Source organism: Ceratotherium simum, chromosome 38, assembly GCF_057802395.1.
Source record: "Ceratotherium simum simum isolate JZ-2026a chromosome 38, ASM5780239v1, whole genome shotgun sequence".
Lineage (NCBI taxonomy): Eukaryota > Metazoa > Chordata > Mammalia > Perissodactyla > Rhinocerotidae > Ceratotherium > Ceratotherium simum.
The window spans coordinates 2,677,047-2,696,103 of record NC_141937.1 but is presented as its reverse complement, the minus strand read 5'-3'; the positions used below and the strand labels follow the sequence as shown (position 1 = coordinate 2,696,103).

Genomic DNA, 19,057 nt, shown 5'->3' with positions numbered 1-19,057 from the left:
CATTTTTGTCACCCCAAAAGGAAACCCTGTGCCCACTAGCAGTCATTCTCCAACCCCACCTCACACCAGCCCCTGGAAACCACCAATCTGCTTTCTCTCTCTGTGGATTTGCCAACTCTGGACATTTCCCATAAATGGAATCATACAGCGTGTGGCCTTCTGTGTGTGGCTGCTTTCACTTAGCATGACTTTTTCAAGTAAATACTGGAGCTTTCATATCTTAGGACTCCCATGCTTTCTTATCTGGCAGGGACGGTAACATATCTGGGTCTGGAGTGTTCTGATGTCACATGCTGGCTGGTAGTCTATCAGTGGCAAGGCCAATGGAGAGGAGGCACTTTTCAAATATGGCTGATGGATGCCCCCCATGGGAAGCTGTTTGCTACAATGTTTGACTTGGGGCCCAGAATATACAAATAGCAGAGTCATTTAGATATTTTAAAGGGAGATTTTCAATAACTCACTCTACTCTAGATGACTCTGATCGTTAAGTTGACAAAAATAATTTTCAACAAAAAGTGGTCTATTGAAAAAGAGAAAGTTAACCCCTGGCCTTTCCTGTGCTGTTTTCACCCAAGAGTCCTTAAAAAATGTCATAATAATCTTTTCTCCACGTTTAAATAAGTGCACAGCATAACTGTAATAAAGCATTTTGAAGTACAAGTAAGGGGCTGCGTGGTGTTCTCCTAAGAGATCTGAGCAAAGAAACCACTGACGGACTGTGATTTAATCACCAGGTGAACATGTCCCACTTGTCAGAGTTGTTATATTTGTATATACACCCACGTCTGTACTCCATGACGAAGCCCATGTGCCGAACACCAAGGTGAGGGACTGAGCCCTCGCTCTCCCTGCTGCAGGAATCCCTGGTTTTCAAACAACCATGTCGCCTCCGTTTTGTTTTTTTCTTTTCTGCCACTTGGGAATGTTGCTTATTCATTAGTTTCTGGAGCTCTTGGCTTATTCTTTTGACATGCAATCCATTCCTAGAAGCTCCAAAAGTAGCTTCATTGAAAGGAAAAATGAGAACAAATTACCTGCCTGGGGATCTGGCACTTCACTGTTGTCTGACGGGACACCCGGGGGGACGCTGGTCTTGCAGGCTCGTGACTGAATGAGCGACACATAGGGAATAAACGCCTAGCAAGGTGTCTGTCTGCCCTTTAACTTTGGTTTGGATTTGGGTGGCTCTCTTGTTGGGTGAAGTAAATCCTTCTTCCTGGTCATCATTTCTCTAGGCTGGGAGGTACATTTATTTTCAGGGCATGTTCTTACAAGTTTCTTCATGGCGGATTCATCCTTATTAAATGTTCTGCTGGTGAACTGTAAGAGAGACTCATAGGGAAGAGTGCTGTAAGCTTTATTGAATCTTCCTTTATCGACATGAGCAAGGGAGACACCTGAATTTCCATTTGCAGCATAACTACTTTCTCTTCTCTTGTTTCTTAGACCCTGTAAGTAAATCAGTTCACTAGTGTCACGGATTAAGTCTTCTCTTCACCGATACGTCCCTCGAACAATCTAAGGACAGGGCTGGCCTGTAGTTGACCTCTAAGAGCCATGGTTTCAAGTTGTCATAAATCAAAATATCAGATCCAAAGAGCTCAAAGCAATTGGCAGCGACGGGAACTGACGGAGCAACGGCAAGCACCTGAGAATCACCACGTGGTTGATTTCCTGCTACAGAAGCAGATCGTCCACATCCCAACTATGAAGGTGGGAGAAGAACCTGCTGAGGGTCCACTTCCCACCACGACCGATGGCTTCTTTGATCTTCTCACACGACGCCCCGGATTTATTGATGCTGCTGTTGGTCAAATGGGCATAATCTTTTTGCAAATTACTGAGGTCAAACTTCTCCGTGGCAAACCTCATTGACCCTTCCTGATAAATATAAATAGTCAAAGGCTTAAAGCTGGTGGCACAAACGTAGATGTGGAGGTCACATTTATATCTACCCACAAGTAAAGGGTTGCAGATATATTTCTGTACTATAGATGTATCATCAAAGATTTAGTCCTTAATGTCACTGAAAATTATTATTCCCCTCCCAAGAGACAGTTCCGCAGGCCTGCAAATCCAATAGCTGTGCTTGGTGCCCAGCATCTGCTCCTCCTTAAAGTATTCAGCCACAAACTTGCTGTCGTCACTGGGCATGATGAATGTCAGGGGGATGAATTCATAGAGAGGAGTGCCATACATCCTCTTCATGTGCTGCAGCTGCTTGGCCAAAGAGCCCTTCCTGGTAAGCTTGGTCATGCCCAGGTGGTGGTTTAGTTGTTGCCACGGCTTAATGTTGATGTGTTCAGTCATCCGGTAAGAGGAAGTCCTCCAATTCAGGTTCCAGTCTTCAACATTCTGCTTTTGTTTATCAAATTTATCCCACCGGCTCCAGCAGGACACCTGCACCACTTCCGGTGTGGTTTCATCAACACAGAACACCCGTGGTTTCAAGATGGCTGCCGGGGGTTCACGTTCTGCCATTGAATAAGATTTTCTTTTCTAAAAATTGATCATCAGAAAAGCGTGAGAGGGTGAGCCAAGAGATCAAAATCTAATGGAGCTTTCACACGAAAGAGTCCATGTCATAAGGCCAGCTGTGTTGTCTGCACCTTCCCTCACATTGTAAGTCTCACTAGACACCTGCCTCTCTTCACAAATATGCACATCTCTGCCACCTCTACAAAGAAAGAGCCACCCTTTCCTGTGCACTTTTCTCTCGCTCTTCAGAGCTTACCTGTGTATTTCCTTCTATTAGTGACATGTTAAAAATGTTTGTACTTCCACCACCAACACTCTTGAGGGCTGCTCTGTTGTAGGCCCATAGCTAGAGTGAATCCTGTTGGCCTAAAAAGTGAGCATTACTTAAAACAAAAAAATATCAAATTTTCTACAGTTAAATGGATTCTAGCACGTGAAAGAGGCTTGAAGTGATGGTGTTCTGTAATTAGCAAGAGTCTTCTTGGCCTGAGAAGTTCAAGGAGCATAGGCCAGACCTTTATGAAGGTCTCCAAGTACCCACCTCACATCCCCAGGGCCCTTGGAGGTGTCTCAGTGGTCAGAGGCTTGGTTCATTCAAATAAGTGGTGATTTGTGAGAAAAATAGTGGATAGAAAAATTTGAGTTTTTACGAACTCGTTCTGCAAAAACAATGATTATGTGAAGATTGCTCCTCGCTATTTGAAAGATAAACAGAAAATACAGATTCAATATATTTCTGAACTTTCAAAGAAAGAAAACAAGGTAGTTTTTGAGAAAAATAAAAGCTGATGATGAAGCATGATGTTTCATTACGACCTAGGAAAAAAGTAAAAAAAGTCAAAACCTCTTGGGGGAAATGTCGATATTCCAAAGTTCTAAAACAATGTGCTTATCAAAAATTCCAAGTTCAGGGGACAGCCTGGTGGCGTAGTTGGGTTCGTACTCTCTGCTTTGGTGGCCCGGGGTTTGCAGGTTCGGATCTCGGGTGTGGACCCACGTACCGCTTCTCAAGCCATGCTACGGCAGCTGTCCCACATATAAAGTAGAGGAAGACAGGCATGGATGTTAGCCCAGGGCTGATCCTCCTCAAGCAAGAAGAGGAGCATTGGCAACAGATGTTAGCTCAGGGCTAATCTTCCTCACCAGAAAAAAAAAGAAATTCCAAGTTCAGGCAACTTTGACTTGTTTCTTTGACAATGTTAGTATTGTTCATGCATAATTTATCATACAAGGTGCCATAAATAACTGATTTGGTGGAAATTCTGTGGTGTTTGAGAGAGTCTGATTGATGCAAATGGAGTAAATTTTGACATATACTGTATTTTCAGTGAAGCCGGTTTTGAGAAGAGAGAGAGAAAGAAACAAGGAGGCAGATCTAGTTTGCTCATCCACCTTTCTCTCCAGATCTGAAGTTGGGAGGAGTCATCAGGAAGGGATGCAGACAACTTTTTACCAAGTGACCTTGTTCCAAGTCTGAAGCCAACTGTAGAGTATGGCTTGCCGCTGGTACTGGGGGTGTTAACAGGCTGGGATGGTGGTTCCAAAGGAGGGCTCCCAAAGAGCTGTGAACAGAAGCAGCTTCAACAACACGAGAGTGTGCCTTTTCAGTGTTGTTACTGTATTGACCAGGAACACACAGAGTTTATAAATCTGGGGTGACTATTAATTGGCAATAGTACACCTCAGATAATCCTCATCATTTATGACACTGCCACTGCACAAAGCTGGAGTGACTATTAAAAAACTCAGTCTTTGTAGTTAACAGGGATGTTTTCAAACTGTGTTTCATGGTATTAACAGGTATTTCAAGCAGCGTGTGTGTGTGTGTGTGTGTGTGTGTGTGTGCGCGCGCATTTGTGCACGTGTATGGCAGGGGCGGGGGGAAGGCCCGAGTCAAACAATTATGGACACTGGATTAAACAAAGTCAAAAATGTTTCCTTTCTTTCTATCTCCAAGAAATATGTCATGTTTCCCAAACTTATTTGATCACAATACCCTCTCAAAATTTGCATTACATCAGGTACCATTCCGTAAAACCTTTGTAAGAAATATCAGACAAAAGAAAGTGAATGTCGTCCAACTTCGGGCAATCTCCACCTTTTCCCCAGCCTTGGGAATAAACATATCAGAGGCTCAAAAAGAAGACAGCGGGGTGCTCTGGCGGAGCCTTGTTTCATGTGAATCAGCACTTGGTGACCAGGAGCCCAGCCTTCTCCAGGCTCTGCGGAGAAGAGCTGGCCAGTGGCCAGAGAACCACAGAGAAGAACAGAACTGGGATATGCTGCTCTTGAGCCAATGAGTTACACCACTATCTCTTCTCCTAAGAGACAGTTTTCCTCATGGTAAAAGTGCAGCTATCCATAGAGATTTTCATAATAACTGTTTTTCTTATGGGTCTGAACTGAGGGGGATGTCCTTCTCTCTAGGAGGGAGGAGGGTGACAAGGCAACACCACTCGTGGCCACAGCAGGACCCAGCCGTGGGTGGCTTCCAGTTCCAGGTGTGGCCATGTGGTCAATGGACTCTAGGAGGAGCACCCATGAAATGCAGGTGTGTTTTCCCTCTCTGTGTTATAAGTTCCAAAGATTGGCCTCTTGCTGCCAGTGGCTGAGGGAGGAGGTGAGGGAAGAGGTGGAATTTGACTAATAATATGTAAACTGCCCAAGTTCACATATTATTAGTAAAATAATAAAGATTATTATAGACATACAGTCATACTGAGAGTGTCATAATCTCCCACTTGCATTTCCAAATGCTCTCAGGTGGGAAGCTAAGGTTTTCAGGTGTGGCCTGTGGGAGGGATTCTGTGAAGTGGGCACGTCTCTGACAGGTGTGTGGCCACAGACCTACTGACACAGGAAAGAGCTCATTTGTTCGTGGGGCCTGATAGAGAGAGTCCCTGTCCGGGCATTCCAAGAGATTAAGGTCAGGCTCCACATGAAACTATCAGTTTTATTGGAAACATTAAGGTCACTATTTTTTTTTATCAGAACTATTAAGGTCACTATCCACACAAAACATAGAACACACGAACTATTCCTCAAACCACCACCCAAGGGAGAGGGGATGCCTGGCCCAGAGGATGAGGGCCAAGCGCTCTGTCTCCATTACTAGAGGCAGGGTCCTGCCAGGGGACCTCCTTAACTCTGGTGTAGGAAAGCAGTGCGAAGCACAGCTGAGTGAGCTCTGGGCCTGGAGGCCAATGGAGTGGTTGCCCCGTCATCGCCCGTAGCAGTAGGCCATGAAGCCAACGTCCTATCTGTGTACATCTGGCTCTGATACTGTGAACGTCACTCCCCTGGAGCATTCCTAAGATCAAAGCCCTCTTCTGGAAGAAGAATATGGCATGCATTGCTACAGAACACCATTCAACCAAGCTAGACTAAGTAAAGGCACAGCTAACCTTGTAATGTGCTGTCAAAGACAAACATGTCAGAGTAAGGCAAGTTCCCTGTCTTCCGTTGGCTGTAACACAGCTGATTTCATCAAAGCGTAAATAGCGTCTAAAGAGCAGTAGCAACGTGACTCTTCAGAAGCCACATTCAAACATATGATTACGTCGTTATCATAATTATGGGGTTTTACAATCTCTTGGAGTCTGTGTGAGCCCTGGCCACATGCTCTCCTGGCTTATGAAGGTGGAAGGGCCTCTCTTTCCCATACCTTGATGATATTCCTGGGCACACAGGGCCCCATGGGAGGGAAGCCGGCTAGGCACAACTTGTTCTATCATCGCAGGAATCCTGAGTCCCGAGAATGCCCTTGTGGGCCCATTGCTCCTCCTGGAAGACTGAGTCCTGAACAGGAGTTGCGTAGGAGGGGCTGGCTGCCAGCGTCCGTAGCCTGTCAGACTGCTTGTTCTCACACTTTCCTCCTCCCAAAAAGTCTCTCAAAAAAGAATCAAGACTCTGTTATTTTTATTCACACTTCATCTTTTTAGTACTTTCACTGCTTAAAGGACAGACACCCCAGGCAACTCTCCATGTGAACTGGGGTCCAGCTAGAGTATTAAGCCATGTAATTAAATGCCATGATGTCAAATATCACTGAACTGAGGGAGGAGAGATTCTGGGGTCAGGGAGAGGGACCCTTCTTGGGGGACCCTGAAATCAGACCTGCAAGAGTAAACACAGGTTCCACCAATGTGGAGAAGCAACTTCTCTAAGCAACATCAGTCACAGGATATGACCTGTGTTTCTGTTTACATCTCACATGTGCAAAGATGAAAGAAGTAAAACCGCACATATTTCTATAAAAAGGCCTTGATTTTTAGGATTTCAAAAATTAAGTCCAAAAATATTTCCCCTGCCTTTATTTGGAATTACTGGGCATTTACTATACATAGCCTATATTTTCATGTGTCTCTTCTGAAATGCGGTTTCCTTAACTTTTTTGCTGTTAATAGCCTTGCCTTGAGTCATGCTGCAAATACATAAAAAACCACATGCCCTCTTGTTGTGAACAGAAAACTCATACACACAACTGATATTTCACACTGCTTAGCATAGCAATTTTCAAATTTAGAAGTTAGTTGTTTAGACATAGAAAACATTCCATTTTTACTAAAGAGGAACAAACAGTAGCTGTAGCCTCTTGTATAATTTTTCTAGGCAGGTGAAGCCAGTTTACAGAGAAGAGTCACCCTCAGTCATTTGGCTTAGAAATGATCACGGTCTTGTTCATCCTCCTTTCCCAATATAGTTTATAGTTGTGGGTTATAGTTTATACGGAACATAGAACTCTTCTCACATTAAAAAAATATGCTTATATATTATTTGCCCCATTTTTTCAGTTAGCCAACCTAAAATGTGTTCCTCCATACTACACACATGTTCTTCTGAAAAAAAGTTGGTAGTGCCTTAAACCCAGAACAATTTTTTATTATTCGAAATCAGAGCCAATGTGCTATTTTTTGGTGTGTCAATTATAAGGAAAGTTCTTTTTTATCATTAAAACCTCCCATTTCCCGAGGGCAAATGTCACTTCCAATATCTCCTTGTCCCAGACTTGAGAGCATGTGTTCACCTTCAGTACACACTGGTGGAATGGAACTGACTTGAGAAGAAAATTCTGTCTGTAGTCCCAGGACTTACAGAGCTGAATTTGCCCCTTTATAAACTAATATAGGAAGGCAGGGTTTTCTGCCTACTGGGGAGCCTTCAGCAACATCCGACTGCCTACGTCTGAAGGCCACACGTCTTAGCGTGGCATTCACGGCCTTTACCGTGAGTCCTCAGCTCCACGTCTCAGCCTAATGCCCCATCCAGCCCCACTTCCCAGCCCCTCAGGGGAGGGTCATGAGCCCCGAGTCCAGACACAAGGCGCTAGCTGCGGCCCCGGCCTCAATGGTTGGCTGCCTTCCCAGCCCAGAGCTCCTCCTTCTCTGCATGTCGGAGCCATCCTGGCTTTCAAGGCCCACTCGATGCCCTTCTTTCCTCCCCACCGCGGGGACTCCCCTCCCCTCCTCTGGGGCCCACACTGCTTCACACTTACTTCATGGAAAAACTGTTACATTACAGCCATTTGCCTTCCAGTAGACTATCTTGCTCAGTCTTATAACCCTAGCATCTCTCAGTTCTTGGAAAACATTGGCAGTTCAATATGTTTTGGTTGAATTCGGTTGAATTTCCCCACTCACTATGGGGCGCATTTAAGTTAAACTCTTTCTCTTTGATAACTTTTGTCACAGAAATTGTGTTCATCCCATTTGCCCTCACATAGCTACAACCTAGCACACATTAGGCGCTCTACGTATTTTCTGGATTGAAAGTATGCTGAAGGGATACAACCCAGGTCGGGAGGGAATGCTTTCCCTTCCAGTCCACATGAAGCCTAGACTGTACAGTGACCCCAGCAGTCAGAACACACACTCACTGTTCCTCGTGGCCCTGGACCCCTGTGCTCTCGAGAAGGGGTGGGTCCCGGGGTGGCGGCACGCACTGGGGCCACCCTGAGCCCGGCTCGGTGTCAAGGAAGGCAGGAAGGCCTTCTCGTCAGGCCCTGATTCCGAGGGTGGCTTTTGTGGTCTTTCTTCAGCAGCTGCTTAGCCCAGTTGAAATGGGCAGGACTGGAAGCTGACGTGCTGGCCGCTTAGCAATGCAAACCCGCTCTCCTCGCAAAGAGGAGGGCCAGTCATCGCCTCAGGGGCAGGGCCAAGGGCTCAGGACCCCATGCAGGATGTGGAGCCAAGGGTTCATTTGCATCTTTCTTCGTCTACACTCAGAGGATTTTCTTCTATTCATGGGAACCACACACAGCCAAGGGCTCAGTGGCCCGTCACCTACAGACCTGAGGACTCAGGGCTGCTGACTACAGATGAGAAGGGGCCATGGGCTCCTCTGGAGGGCTTCCCAGGATCCCCTTGTGCTTTGCCCTAGTGGTACCTCAAAATATATTATTTCTACATAAAAACAGTGGAGTTTCCAAAATGAATCTTTATTATTTGTTTTAGCCAAGTTTAAACCAGCGACCCTGGTCCGATCCATCTTTCTAGCAAAGGCTGTGGGCTGCTCACACATTCTTGTTCCGTCTTCCAGCCCGTGCATGAGATGCTTGTGGACTTTATGACGGTAACCGAAGAAGACTGTCTGACATTTCAAAGCTGGGAGCTTCACTTCACGTAGATTTTTGTACTCAGCTCATTTAGGCTCCGGGATGTTAGTACCTCTGTGGATTAATGTTTAATATTTTGCTGCCGTCTATTTAATTACAGGCACTGTTGGACCCTTTCAGGACCAATAAACTGTTTCATGTAACTATATAAAAACTGCACAACACAACACCGAAGATATTGTCTAAGTTACGTCAAGCAAAAGGGAAACATTGCAGATTTCCTAATTAGCAAACCAAGAATTAAAGCAATTCATCATATGTGGCCTAGAAGGCATTTTTCTTTTTCGGTTAGAAGTGTTCACTTGTTGTTAATTATTTATGCTACCCTCCAGCCCTATGTGCTGGTAAATTTTGTAAAAACGAGGCATAATTAAGTTCTTCCCCGACTGTCTTCACGAGCATCAGATGAAGGATGGGTTTGGCAATGGTTTTGACTGATGTGCACAGCCAGGGGAGGCCATCCAGACACAGGTAAGGATTTCTGGCCTGGAATGATCTAGCTGAGTGCAATTTATAAATCTTGAATTTGTTCATCAATTTTTAATTTTCCCCTTCAATTTGAGATGTTCACATGAACTTCTAAGACTTCGCGATCAGTCTCTACCTGGAGCATCTGGGCTGAGAAAGGAGGCAAGCGATTAAGATTGGAGGAGATTGCTGAGGGCATTTAAACAATAAAGAAAATGCAGTGTGCACTTATCTAATGGAAATGTGTTGTTTTTTCCCCAAAAGCACTATGAGCAAACACATTTCTCCAAGCTGTTTCTTTTCCATGTTCGGCCTCCTTTTGATGATTTCTCTGAATTTCTCACGGGGCTCAGTTCTCTCCTTGGCTTGCATCCTCCATGGGATCCCAGGTCCTCCTCAGACAGGGAAAGGCTTCAGGCGGCTCAGTGCCTCCTAGTAACCGACCACACGGATTCTGGCCGTTGTGATCAGAGAACTGACCCAGAGGCACGTTCACTCTCAGCAGCAGCGTTGATCCAGGACCACCTTCCATCTCTGCTTCACGCTGAAGTAAATGCCCTTTGGGGCTCTCTCCTTCAGGGATGTGGGCCTAGCAAATGTCCACGCCTACGGCATCAGTCTAACCTCATCTTCAACCTCATCCTCAAGCCTGCTCTTTGCACCAGGACACACTTATTTTACATGTCCTCCTCTGATAGGATCAAGAAGGGAGGGGCTGTATTCATTATGATGTTATATCTAGAATTTTGGTGAAGTCCAAGGAAACTCTGAACTCATACATAAAACTTTCACTATTTTATTATTCCTCAGTCCTACCCCGCAGGCGAGCACAAAGACCCACACCCCAGGTGGGTGATGGAAAAAGAATTTCCTCTAGCATCTACCAAGCCCAAGGAGAGAGAATGAAAAGTAGCTTGATCTAAGGGAACTTGGAAATCTTTTCTGCCCCCCAAAGATCCTCCCAATGAGTGACCAAGCCCTTGACATTTTGCCAGTAAACAGTCACTGAAAACCCACAGCTAGCACAGCATCTGGTTTGTTGGAAGGACGGTAAATATTTACTGAGAATGGACTTTTATTTACTACCATCATCGCTTCAGTATTGGTTGAAGGACTTACAAGAACATGATGTTTTTATAATAAAAACTTAATCAAGAGATAAATACAAAAAATTGAGTGAAAGAAATGAATCTAGAGGTCTATGCTGGTGGTGGTCTGCTTCTTGATCTAAGTGCTGGTTACATGAGTGTGTTTGTGCCAATTTATCAAGCTGTGCACATATAATTGTACATTTCCTGTCTTTACATTGAAATCAATAAAAAGTTCCAAAACGTTCAGTGTGTATATCTCAGCTGAAGAACAGCATTTGGAGTTATTATCATTAACTAGCCTTTTAGCAGAAAAATACCCTCGACCAGGAGTTAGGAATCCGAGATCCAGTTCCATTTCTTCAACTAACCAGCTGTGTGACCTAGCATGTCACCAACTTTACTGATTATCCTTGCTTTTCTCATCAATGTTACATGAGGAATTTGATCTAGAATTATCTTAATGCCCTGTCCTTCCCAACTCCCGTTATTTCAACTGTGTAACAACCCTTGACCCCATGTCAAGCTCTAGCTAGTGCCTCTTTTCTGGAGAAACCCTCGGTAAGTGGTGGAGATCTTCACCGTCTACACTTCTCTACTCTCTTTGAGCCACTCAGTTCAGGTCTTCATCCTCCAAAATTCCACTGAGCTGCTCTGGCCATGGACCCCAGTGACCTCATCATTGCCAAATCAACGATCCATCCTCCATCCACATCTGAGCAACACACCATCAATCGTCGCCATCACCAGCTCCGTCTTTCGGAACACTTCGATTGGGCTCTGTGATGTCACTCTCTCAGGGGTTCTCTTTTACCCCACTGGTCACTTTTTCCTGGCTCCTGCTCCTCACCCTGACCTCAGAAGCCTGGAAGATGCAAGGACTGAGACTCCAGCTCTTTGTTTTCCTCCATGCCATCCACTCAGCATTGGTCTCCCTTCCTGTGCCATGACTTTAAATATCCTCCATATGGTGATGACTTCCAACTTCATCTTTCTCCATGTGATATCCCCCATGAATTCCAGCCTCATGTATCCAACTGCCACTCAACGAAACCACTTGGATGTCTAATAACACATCAAAACTAACATACTCAACACCCAACTCTTGATTTTTTACCCCACCAAACTGCTTCTCTGCCAGGCTTTCCCCATCTAAGTCAATGGCCACTTCATTTTTCCAGTTCTTTGTTGAGCCAAACTTCTGGAATTTTCCTTGGCTCTCTTTCTCCACTTCAGCATATCCTGTAGACTGTGCCTTTAAAGTATATCCTGAGTCTGACCACTTCTTACCCCTCCACTGTCATCATGACCACCTTAGTGCCAGCCACTGTTGCTTCTTGCTGGGAAGATTCAATAGCTTCCTAATTGAACTTTCTTGTTTCACCCTTGTCCTGACTGTGTCTTCTCCACCCAGCAGACAGAGTGAGCCTTTTAAAATCAAGTCATTGCGTGTCACTCCTCTGTGGGTTCTGTACTGGGTTGAATAGTGACTCCCTCCAAAATTCATGTCCTTCCCAGAACCTAAGAATGTGACCTTCTTTAGAAATAGGGTGGTTCCAGGTGTAATTAGTTCAGATGAGGTCATACTAGATAGGGTGGGCCTGTAATACAAGATGAGTGCTGTCCTAATAATAAGAAGAGAAGAGACACAGAGACAGGCAGACACAGAGAGAACATCACGTGCTGACACAGACACACAGAGGGAAGATGGCCACGTGATGTCAGAGGCAGAGACTGGAGTGATGCAGCTAGAAGCCAAGGAACGTCCAGGACTGTCAGAGACACCAGAAACTGGAAGAGGCAGGAAGGATGCTGCCCTAGGGCCTTCACAGGGAGCCGGCCCTGCCGATACCTCGATTTTGGACTTCCGGCCTCCAGAACTGTGAGAGGATAAATTCCTGCTGTTTTAGCCACCCCAAATAGTGGTTCTTTGGTACAGCACCACAGGAAACTGACACAGGTTCCCATGTTGCTCAGAATAAAATCCAGTCTTACCTTGGACTGTAGGCCCTACATGATCCGGTCTGGCTCCTCTCTGGCCTCACATCTGACCATCCCCACACGCACTGCGCTGCCTCAGACTGTTAGCGGCTCCCCTTTATGTGACAGGGCTCTGTTCTGCTGGGCACCTCCTGATTCTCCCCTCATCACCTTATTAGAAAAGCTGACACTTCCACTCAACGCAGAAGAGCAACTTCTCCCTCTACAGGAGCATCGGTCTTGACACCGCATCCTGTCTTACCCTCACACTGCTCTCCCCCCGATGACTTAGTACGTTACTCGTTTAGAAGAGAAATTTCTTGAGGGCAAAACTTTGCTGTTTTGTTCACTGCTGCATCAAGCATGCCTAGAACAATGTTTGGCACTTAGCCAGTGCTTCATAAATACTTGTTGAATGAATGAACATATACGTTCGAATTTGCCTACTAGATCATCTCCTTGTGTGACAAGAATTGTTCAAGATGAGCTCGCTCGGAATTTATTGGGGTCAAGAATGGAAGGTAAAGTCTCAGGAAAGGTCGCTGGGACAGCAGAAATCAGGATGCCTTCTTTAAAACCGTGCCGTGGAGCAGAGCTACGGGGGTGCTGGGCGGGAGAGCAAGGTGGGCACAGGAGAAAGCATCAGCGGGGGCGGGTGGAAAGGACCTTCAAAATGGTGGCACTGGGCGTCCTCACTGTACTTGGAGTGTTGAATGAGGTCCACGGCTCTATATTAACCATAAATATTCCCAAATTGGCTTTTCTTTAAAGACATTACACTGGCCTCAGAATTTTATCTGTGGACTGCATGGCTCACCGCGTGTGCAATGAACACTGGCGCCCACCGGGACATTTTCAGGTTGTCCAGGTGGATCCTCGTGGATGTCAAGGTCATAGTTTAGTGTCACTCATCACCTTCAGGGCAATAGCTGGAGAGGAAGAAATAGAAACCCCACATTGCCAGAGATTGGAGGGAAAGAATTCTTCTCTAATTAAGGAATGCTTCATACTGTGTAGAAACACCCCAAGGGTAGACGCAGATATAACCGAGTAGATGAATGATTTGCTTTAGAATTCCTGGGTGAGAGGCTTTACCTTGCAAAGCAGCCTGGCAGGAAAGCCTTTGTAGTTATTATTTTGTTTTATTTTTGTAAGGAAATCAGGGAGAAGAGGTGAGGGAGTGTCTCATTGAGAGTCAGATTTATGTGCTCTCCTAAGAGAAATAATAAACAGGGCACTGAGCCAGGGGAGGGTGAGCTGGGAACATTCACGATAGGGGTTGGAGCTGTGCTTTAGTAATGCCAGGTGACAGTGAGGAGCGGGTCTTTTCACCTTCTTGGGAGGGGAGGACAGACCTTTCTCTGCCCACGCGTTTGTTAAGGCGACAGTGGCTGCCGCCGCCCACCAGGGGGCACCATGTAGCTGCCATTGTCCCCTGCTTCTCGCAGTGAGGATGGTGGCGTGTCCGCAGTGAGGATGGTGGCGTGTCCGCTCGCTGGATGGGGAGTGTGGGTGGCCTGGAAAAGCAAGGACCATGTGGTTCCACGCACTCTGCTGTCTCCTGCTTACCACACCCACTGGACACGCGCTTCTCTCCAGATCTCCTGCCCCTGTGGGGTGCTGAACCCAGGGGAGGAAAGAACAAGGAGGAGAGAGAGGAAAATTGTCTGATTGCTGCTCCAGATTTCTGTGATCTGCCCCCTTCTCACTCTCACGCTCGAGGGCACAGACATGGGACAGACTGTTATTATGGGAAGAGCTGTAAGAGCCAGCGTGGAAGAAAGGGCAGAACGCTCTGGAATGCACTGGAAGGGCACCTGACCCAGGCAGGTTGCTGCTTGCAGGGAGCAGGGCAGTTTTAAAAAGATTTCCCAGAAGAAGTGACATCTAAGCTGAATTTGGAGCACTAAATTGGTCAGCCAGGCAAAGTTAGGAGGAGGAACAAGTTTTAATAAAGCTAGCGTTAACTGCAAAGATAGAGATGTGAGAGAAATTTACATTTATATTTTTGGGAAAATACTACAGGGATGGGAGCAAGGACAAGACTGGCCCAAATCACAGAGGGTCCTGTGTGCCAGCTAAGGCGCACAGGTTCCCTCCTGAAGGAGAGTGGCAATGCTCAGTGGGTGCTGAGGAGGGCAAACAGTGTGTCGTTCTGGCACTTCGAGAGATTGTTGAGTGGGTTATGGATCAACAGCTACCATGGGAGAGTAGGGGTTTGGAAGATTTCCAAAAAGCAAAATCAACAGGGCTGGTGCCTGGTGGGGGGCGGCAGTTGGGGTGCTGAGGGGTCGGCGAGGAGCCCAGCTGGGGCAGCTGGCGTGATGTTTGCGAGTGGCTCTTCATGGGAGGGTGATCTTGACGGGAGAGGAGGCGGTTGTCGACAGGCTGCTGAGTGAGAAGTGGGACCAGACACCAGGGAAGCCACCACCCTGGTCAGCCTTGGGACGCCAGCGTGTCTGCATGGGGCTTAGAAGCAGGCAGGGAATTCCAGAGGGGTGGGGTGGAGGCAGGTGGAGGGTGGGTGGCGCAGGGGGCTGGGGTGGGATGAGGAAAGGCTTACTGTTCACGTCCCGGGAACGGCTGAGGCTGGAGACCAGGAAGTAAGAGGCCACCGATCGCCAAGGTGTTTGCTGCTGCCCAGGGGCTCCAGGCAGAGCGAGGCACAGGGTCATTTACTTAGGAGTCGTTTCGCTAGGCTGTTTGGCTAAATGTTGGTGAAACTCTTATTATTTTTATGTTGTTTCATGGTATCCAAGGGGCAATGGAATCCTGCCACATCATGTGTCATGAACTGCAGTAATGACAATAATAATAATCAGGAATATCTTTAATCCCAGGAAGTCTTCAAAAAGATTTACAACTTTTAGAAACGGACTTTACGTGCCGTGAGCCAGTTAAGCGAGCATGCCGCAGCAAGAGCAGAGAAATAACATGGTGTAAAATCAACGCTGTTAGCCTCACACGGTGGCTACACAGTCAGACCACCAGGGGGAGCTGTTTACAAATGCTGATGCTCAGGCTCCACCCAGACTGGCCGGAGCAGGACCCCTGGGCAGGGGCCTGGGCATCTGCGGAGGGCGGAGGCCCCCTGGGTCAGAGATGCCCCAGGGTCCTGAGGATGAAATGAGCTAAGGCACGCGGAAGGCCTGCAGGCGGTCAAGGGCTCAGAGTGCAGGCAATGATGATCCTGGGGAGAGGCCGTCACATCCCCTGGGCTGGGGGGCTCTCCTGCAGCACAGAGCCCATGTGCTCACAAGACGATCGCCCCTCCTGGGCTCACTTACCCAGGACGCGCAGCGGGGTGTCTGGAGGCCAGTAGTCACGAGACATGAATGCAGGTGGCCAGAACAACGCGTGCGTCCAGTCTGGTCTGCGTGCAAAACCTCATCTTACTGCAGCACGTGGGGACGGAGAATCAAAGTTCATCTGAGATGGAACAGTAGATGCATCCTTTGTAATTAGATTAATATTTCAAATATTTAACACTGGAGAAAACCAGGAAGCTTGGGCCTGGAGCTGGAGAGGAAGTAGTGGAAGGAAGCAGTAGGAAGCCCTCAGGGAAGCAGGGGCTGGGGAGACGCACACAGACCCACACAGACTGTGGGCGCCCGGGAGAGGCCGTGAAAGGGTCTTGTGGCCGGGGAAGAAGGGAGGGCAGTGCCCTTCTGAGAGACAATTCTGCAGGGAGCTGGAGTTGGGCCCAGCACCTGTAGAGGGCAGTTTTGACTTGGGCCTAGAAAGGGACTCAGGAGGGAAAACTTGGACATAAAACTGGAAAAGATTGTCAAATACCTGAGTACTTTTTAACTCTCTCATTTTGTTTTGTTATTGTCTCTCTGACTGTAGTTAAATGCTGTGTGTACTTTCGCTCACTCACTGAATAAACCCAGGTTGGAGGAGACCCTAATCTGGTCTGGGTCAGGGTTAAGGGTAGGGTTAGGATTAGGGTTAGCGTTGGAGTTAGGGTTAGGGTTAGGGGTTAGGGTTGGAGTTAGGGTTAGGGTCAGGGTTGGGTTAGGGGTTAAGATTAGGATCCCTGAAGGCCTTCAGGCTTTGGAGTAGAAAATTCTAGTCTCCTGGAGGGTGTGGCAGAAAGTGACCAAATCTACCTCGTTGGAGAGCCACCCTCCTAGCCCTCATTAGCTCACCCTGCCCAACCTGTTCTCAGAACCACATTCCAATTGCAGGCCCTCAGCTTTGATCAGTGATCACAATGACTAAACTGCCATAAAACACACAAAAACCTCCATCAGACAGTGTCCTCTGTGCTTGTCACGTGCTTCAGTTAGGAACTGGGATGAACATTTCTTTACACTTTAGTATCTAGAAAATTAATCTCTTTTTAAACACTCATAAGCCTCCTTTCATCAAATAATGACTATTGTATAATCTGTGTATTTTTATTGCCTTGGCTGCTAGTAAATTTAGGAGTCCTTTTAGTAAACTCTAGTAAGTATACCTATAGCTGCCACTGCCTAGATTTCTGACGCATTCATTTTCTCTTTATTATTTTTAGCTTGAAATAAGTTATTTCTATATTTAACAGTTTTCTTTTAGATATACCCTTAATTTTTAGGAAATTTTTTATAACATAGTGTGACATACATTCCTACATTGTATGCTTTTAAATCTTGCCCTCATTAATTAGTCTGAGCAAGTAATAAAAGAATATGTTTGATGCACAGCCCTGGAGTTGGGCCAACAGGTTTACGATGGCTGGATCAAATCCAATCGAGGTTTTGTAGTAACTCCACTGAGGGTTAGGGATTCACAAAACAGCGTTGTATTTAATCCTGAGTCTTATGGGGTGGTCATTCTTCTTACTGCTCCATTGCATAGCTCTAACAGTCTTCTACGATAACACACTGTCCTAATGATTCTTTATGAGGTAGGAATATTTTCATTTTACAAATGGAATACTGAGAACAAGATTAAATAATTTAGTTGCTGCTACAATTCAGCATTCCTAACAAGCACGTGCCAGGCTGGCAATATTGACATGACCAAGGAGACAGACCATCCATCCTTCACCCACCGACAGGCAGAGACAAGAGCTGTGAGGACTGTTTCTCTAGACCTCACACCAGGGTTCTTGGGCACATTCACAGATTCTCCTCATCAAAAAGTTCAAAGGATAAAGAGAAAAGAAAAGCCCCTAATGCTGTAGGCAGTCCCCCAGGAAGAGCCAGGATGCCCGACCAAGAAGCCGGGCGGGTGCACAGCAGACGGGAAAGAGCTGTTCATCGTGAGCATCCGATAGCACCAGCCAACTGCTCTCCAAACAACCAGACAGCCCTTGTGTGCCCTGTTGTGGGCTTGGCTTGAAACCCTCTTGGTCACTTGCAGAGACCTGGGCTCCTGGCAGAGGTGTCGTCTGGCACATTTTCCTGCGAGCATCAACAGTAGCAAAACAAGATAATGTGTTCAGCCATCTGATCAGAGTTCTGCAGATCCTTTAGCCTCAAGTGAGGTCTTTCAAACCGCTGAGATCTCTGTTTCAGGGACACTTGGAGATGCAGCCCTGTTCCACATCACTTCTTACACAGAAATAGACTTTGCTCCCTACAATTGGGAGAAGCTTGATCTTTGGGCCTGGAGTTCAAGACCTGGCCTCTCTGCCCACATTCTCCTCATTTTCTGGTGTGTGATGGATCATCAGAGAGATCCCTACGGGCAGAGTATTCCCAGAACCAGCACTCAGGCTCGGGAGGAACTGAGCACTCCAGCAATAGTACTGAGGGAACTGAGCACTCCAGCAATAGTACTGAGGGAACTGAGCACTCCCAGTACCAGCACCCAGACTTGGGAGGAACTGAGCACTTCTAGCAACAGTACTGAGGGAACTGAGCACTCCCAGTACCAGCACACAGACTTGGGAGGAACTGAGCACTTCTAGCAACAGTACTGAGGGAACTGAGCACTCCCAGCACCAGCACCCAGGCTCGGGAGGAAATGAGTGTTCCTAGCAATAGTACTGAGGGAACTGAGCACTCTCAGCACCAGCACCTGGGCTAAGGGGGAACTGAGTACTCTCAGCAATAGTACTGAGCAGCTAGTCTTTGCCTTTTAAGGCAGGTCAGCTCAGCACACAGCTCAATCAGATGCTCAACGGCGAGCCACCCCACACATGAGACCATGCCCAATGTCCACAATCGCTGAGGGCTCCTCCCAGGCTTCCAAAAATAATAAATAAAATAAAACTTAGGACTGCATGTGCTCCTCTCTGTTCCTGGGCTCTGACCCTGGGACACCAATTTAAACACCTCCGTCTAGAGGTCTCTCCAGGGTCATGCGTGAACTTCCTGACTCTCCTCTCAGCTTGTGGCTCCTTTCCCACAGGGTACACTCCCAAGTGCCATCTGTGTCTCCAGAGATGGGCCTGGTGGGGTCAGGAGAATCTGGTCTGTTGTCTTTAGGGTAATCT

The 19,057-nt window shown here is 46.8% G+C and overlaps 1 protein-coding gene across 1 annotated transcript; it reads right to left on the bottom strand.

Moving 5' to 3' along the window:
• Positions 1 to 730: 730 nt before the first annotated feature.
• Positions 731 to 2,484, bottom strand: TTLL2 (tubulin tyrosine ligase like 2). The gene is given in 4 exon segments (XM_004444118.2): positions 731 to 1,035; positions 1,038 to 1,488; positions 1,490 to 1,653; positions 1,656 to 2,484. Coding segments are annotated over 4 exon segments (1,749 nt in total).
• Positions 2,485 to 19,057: the final 16,573 nt, after the last annotated feature.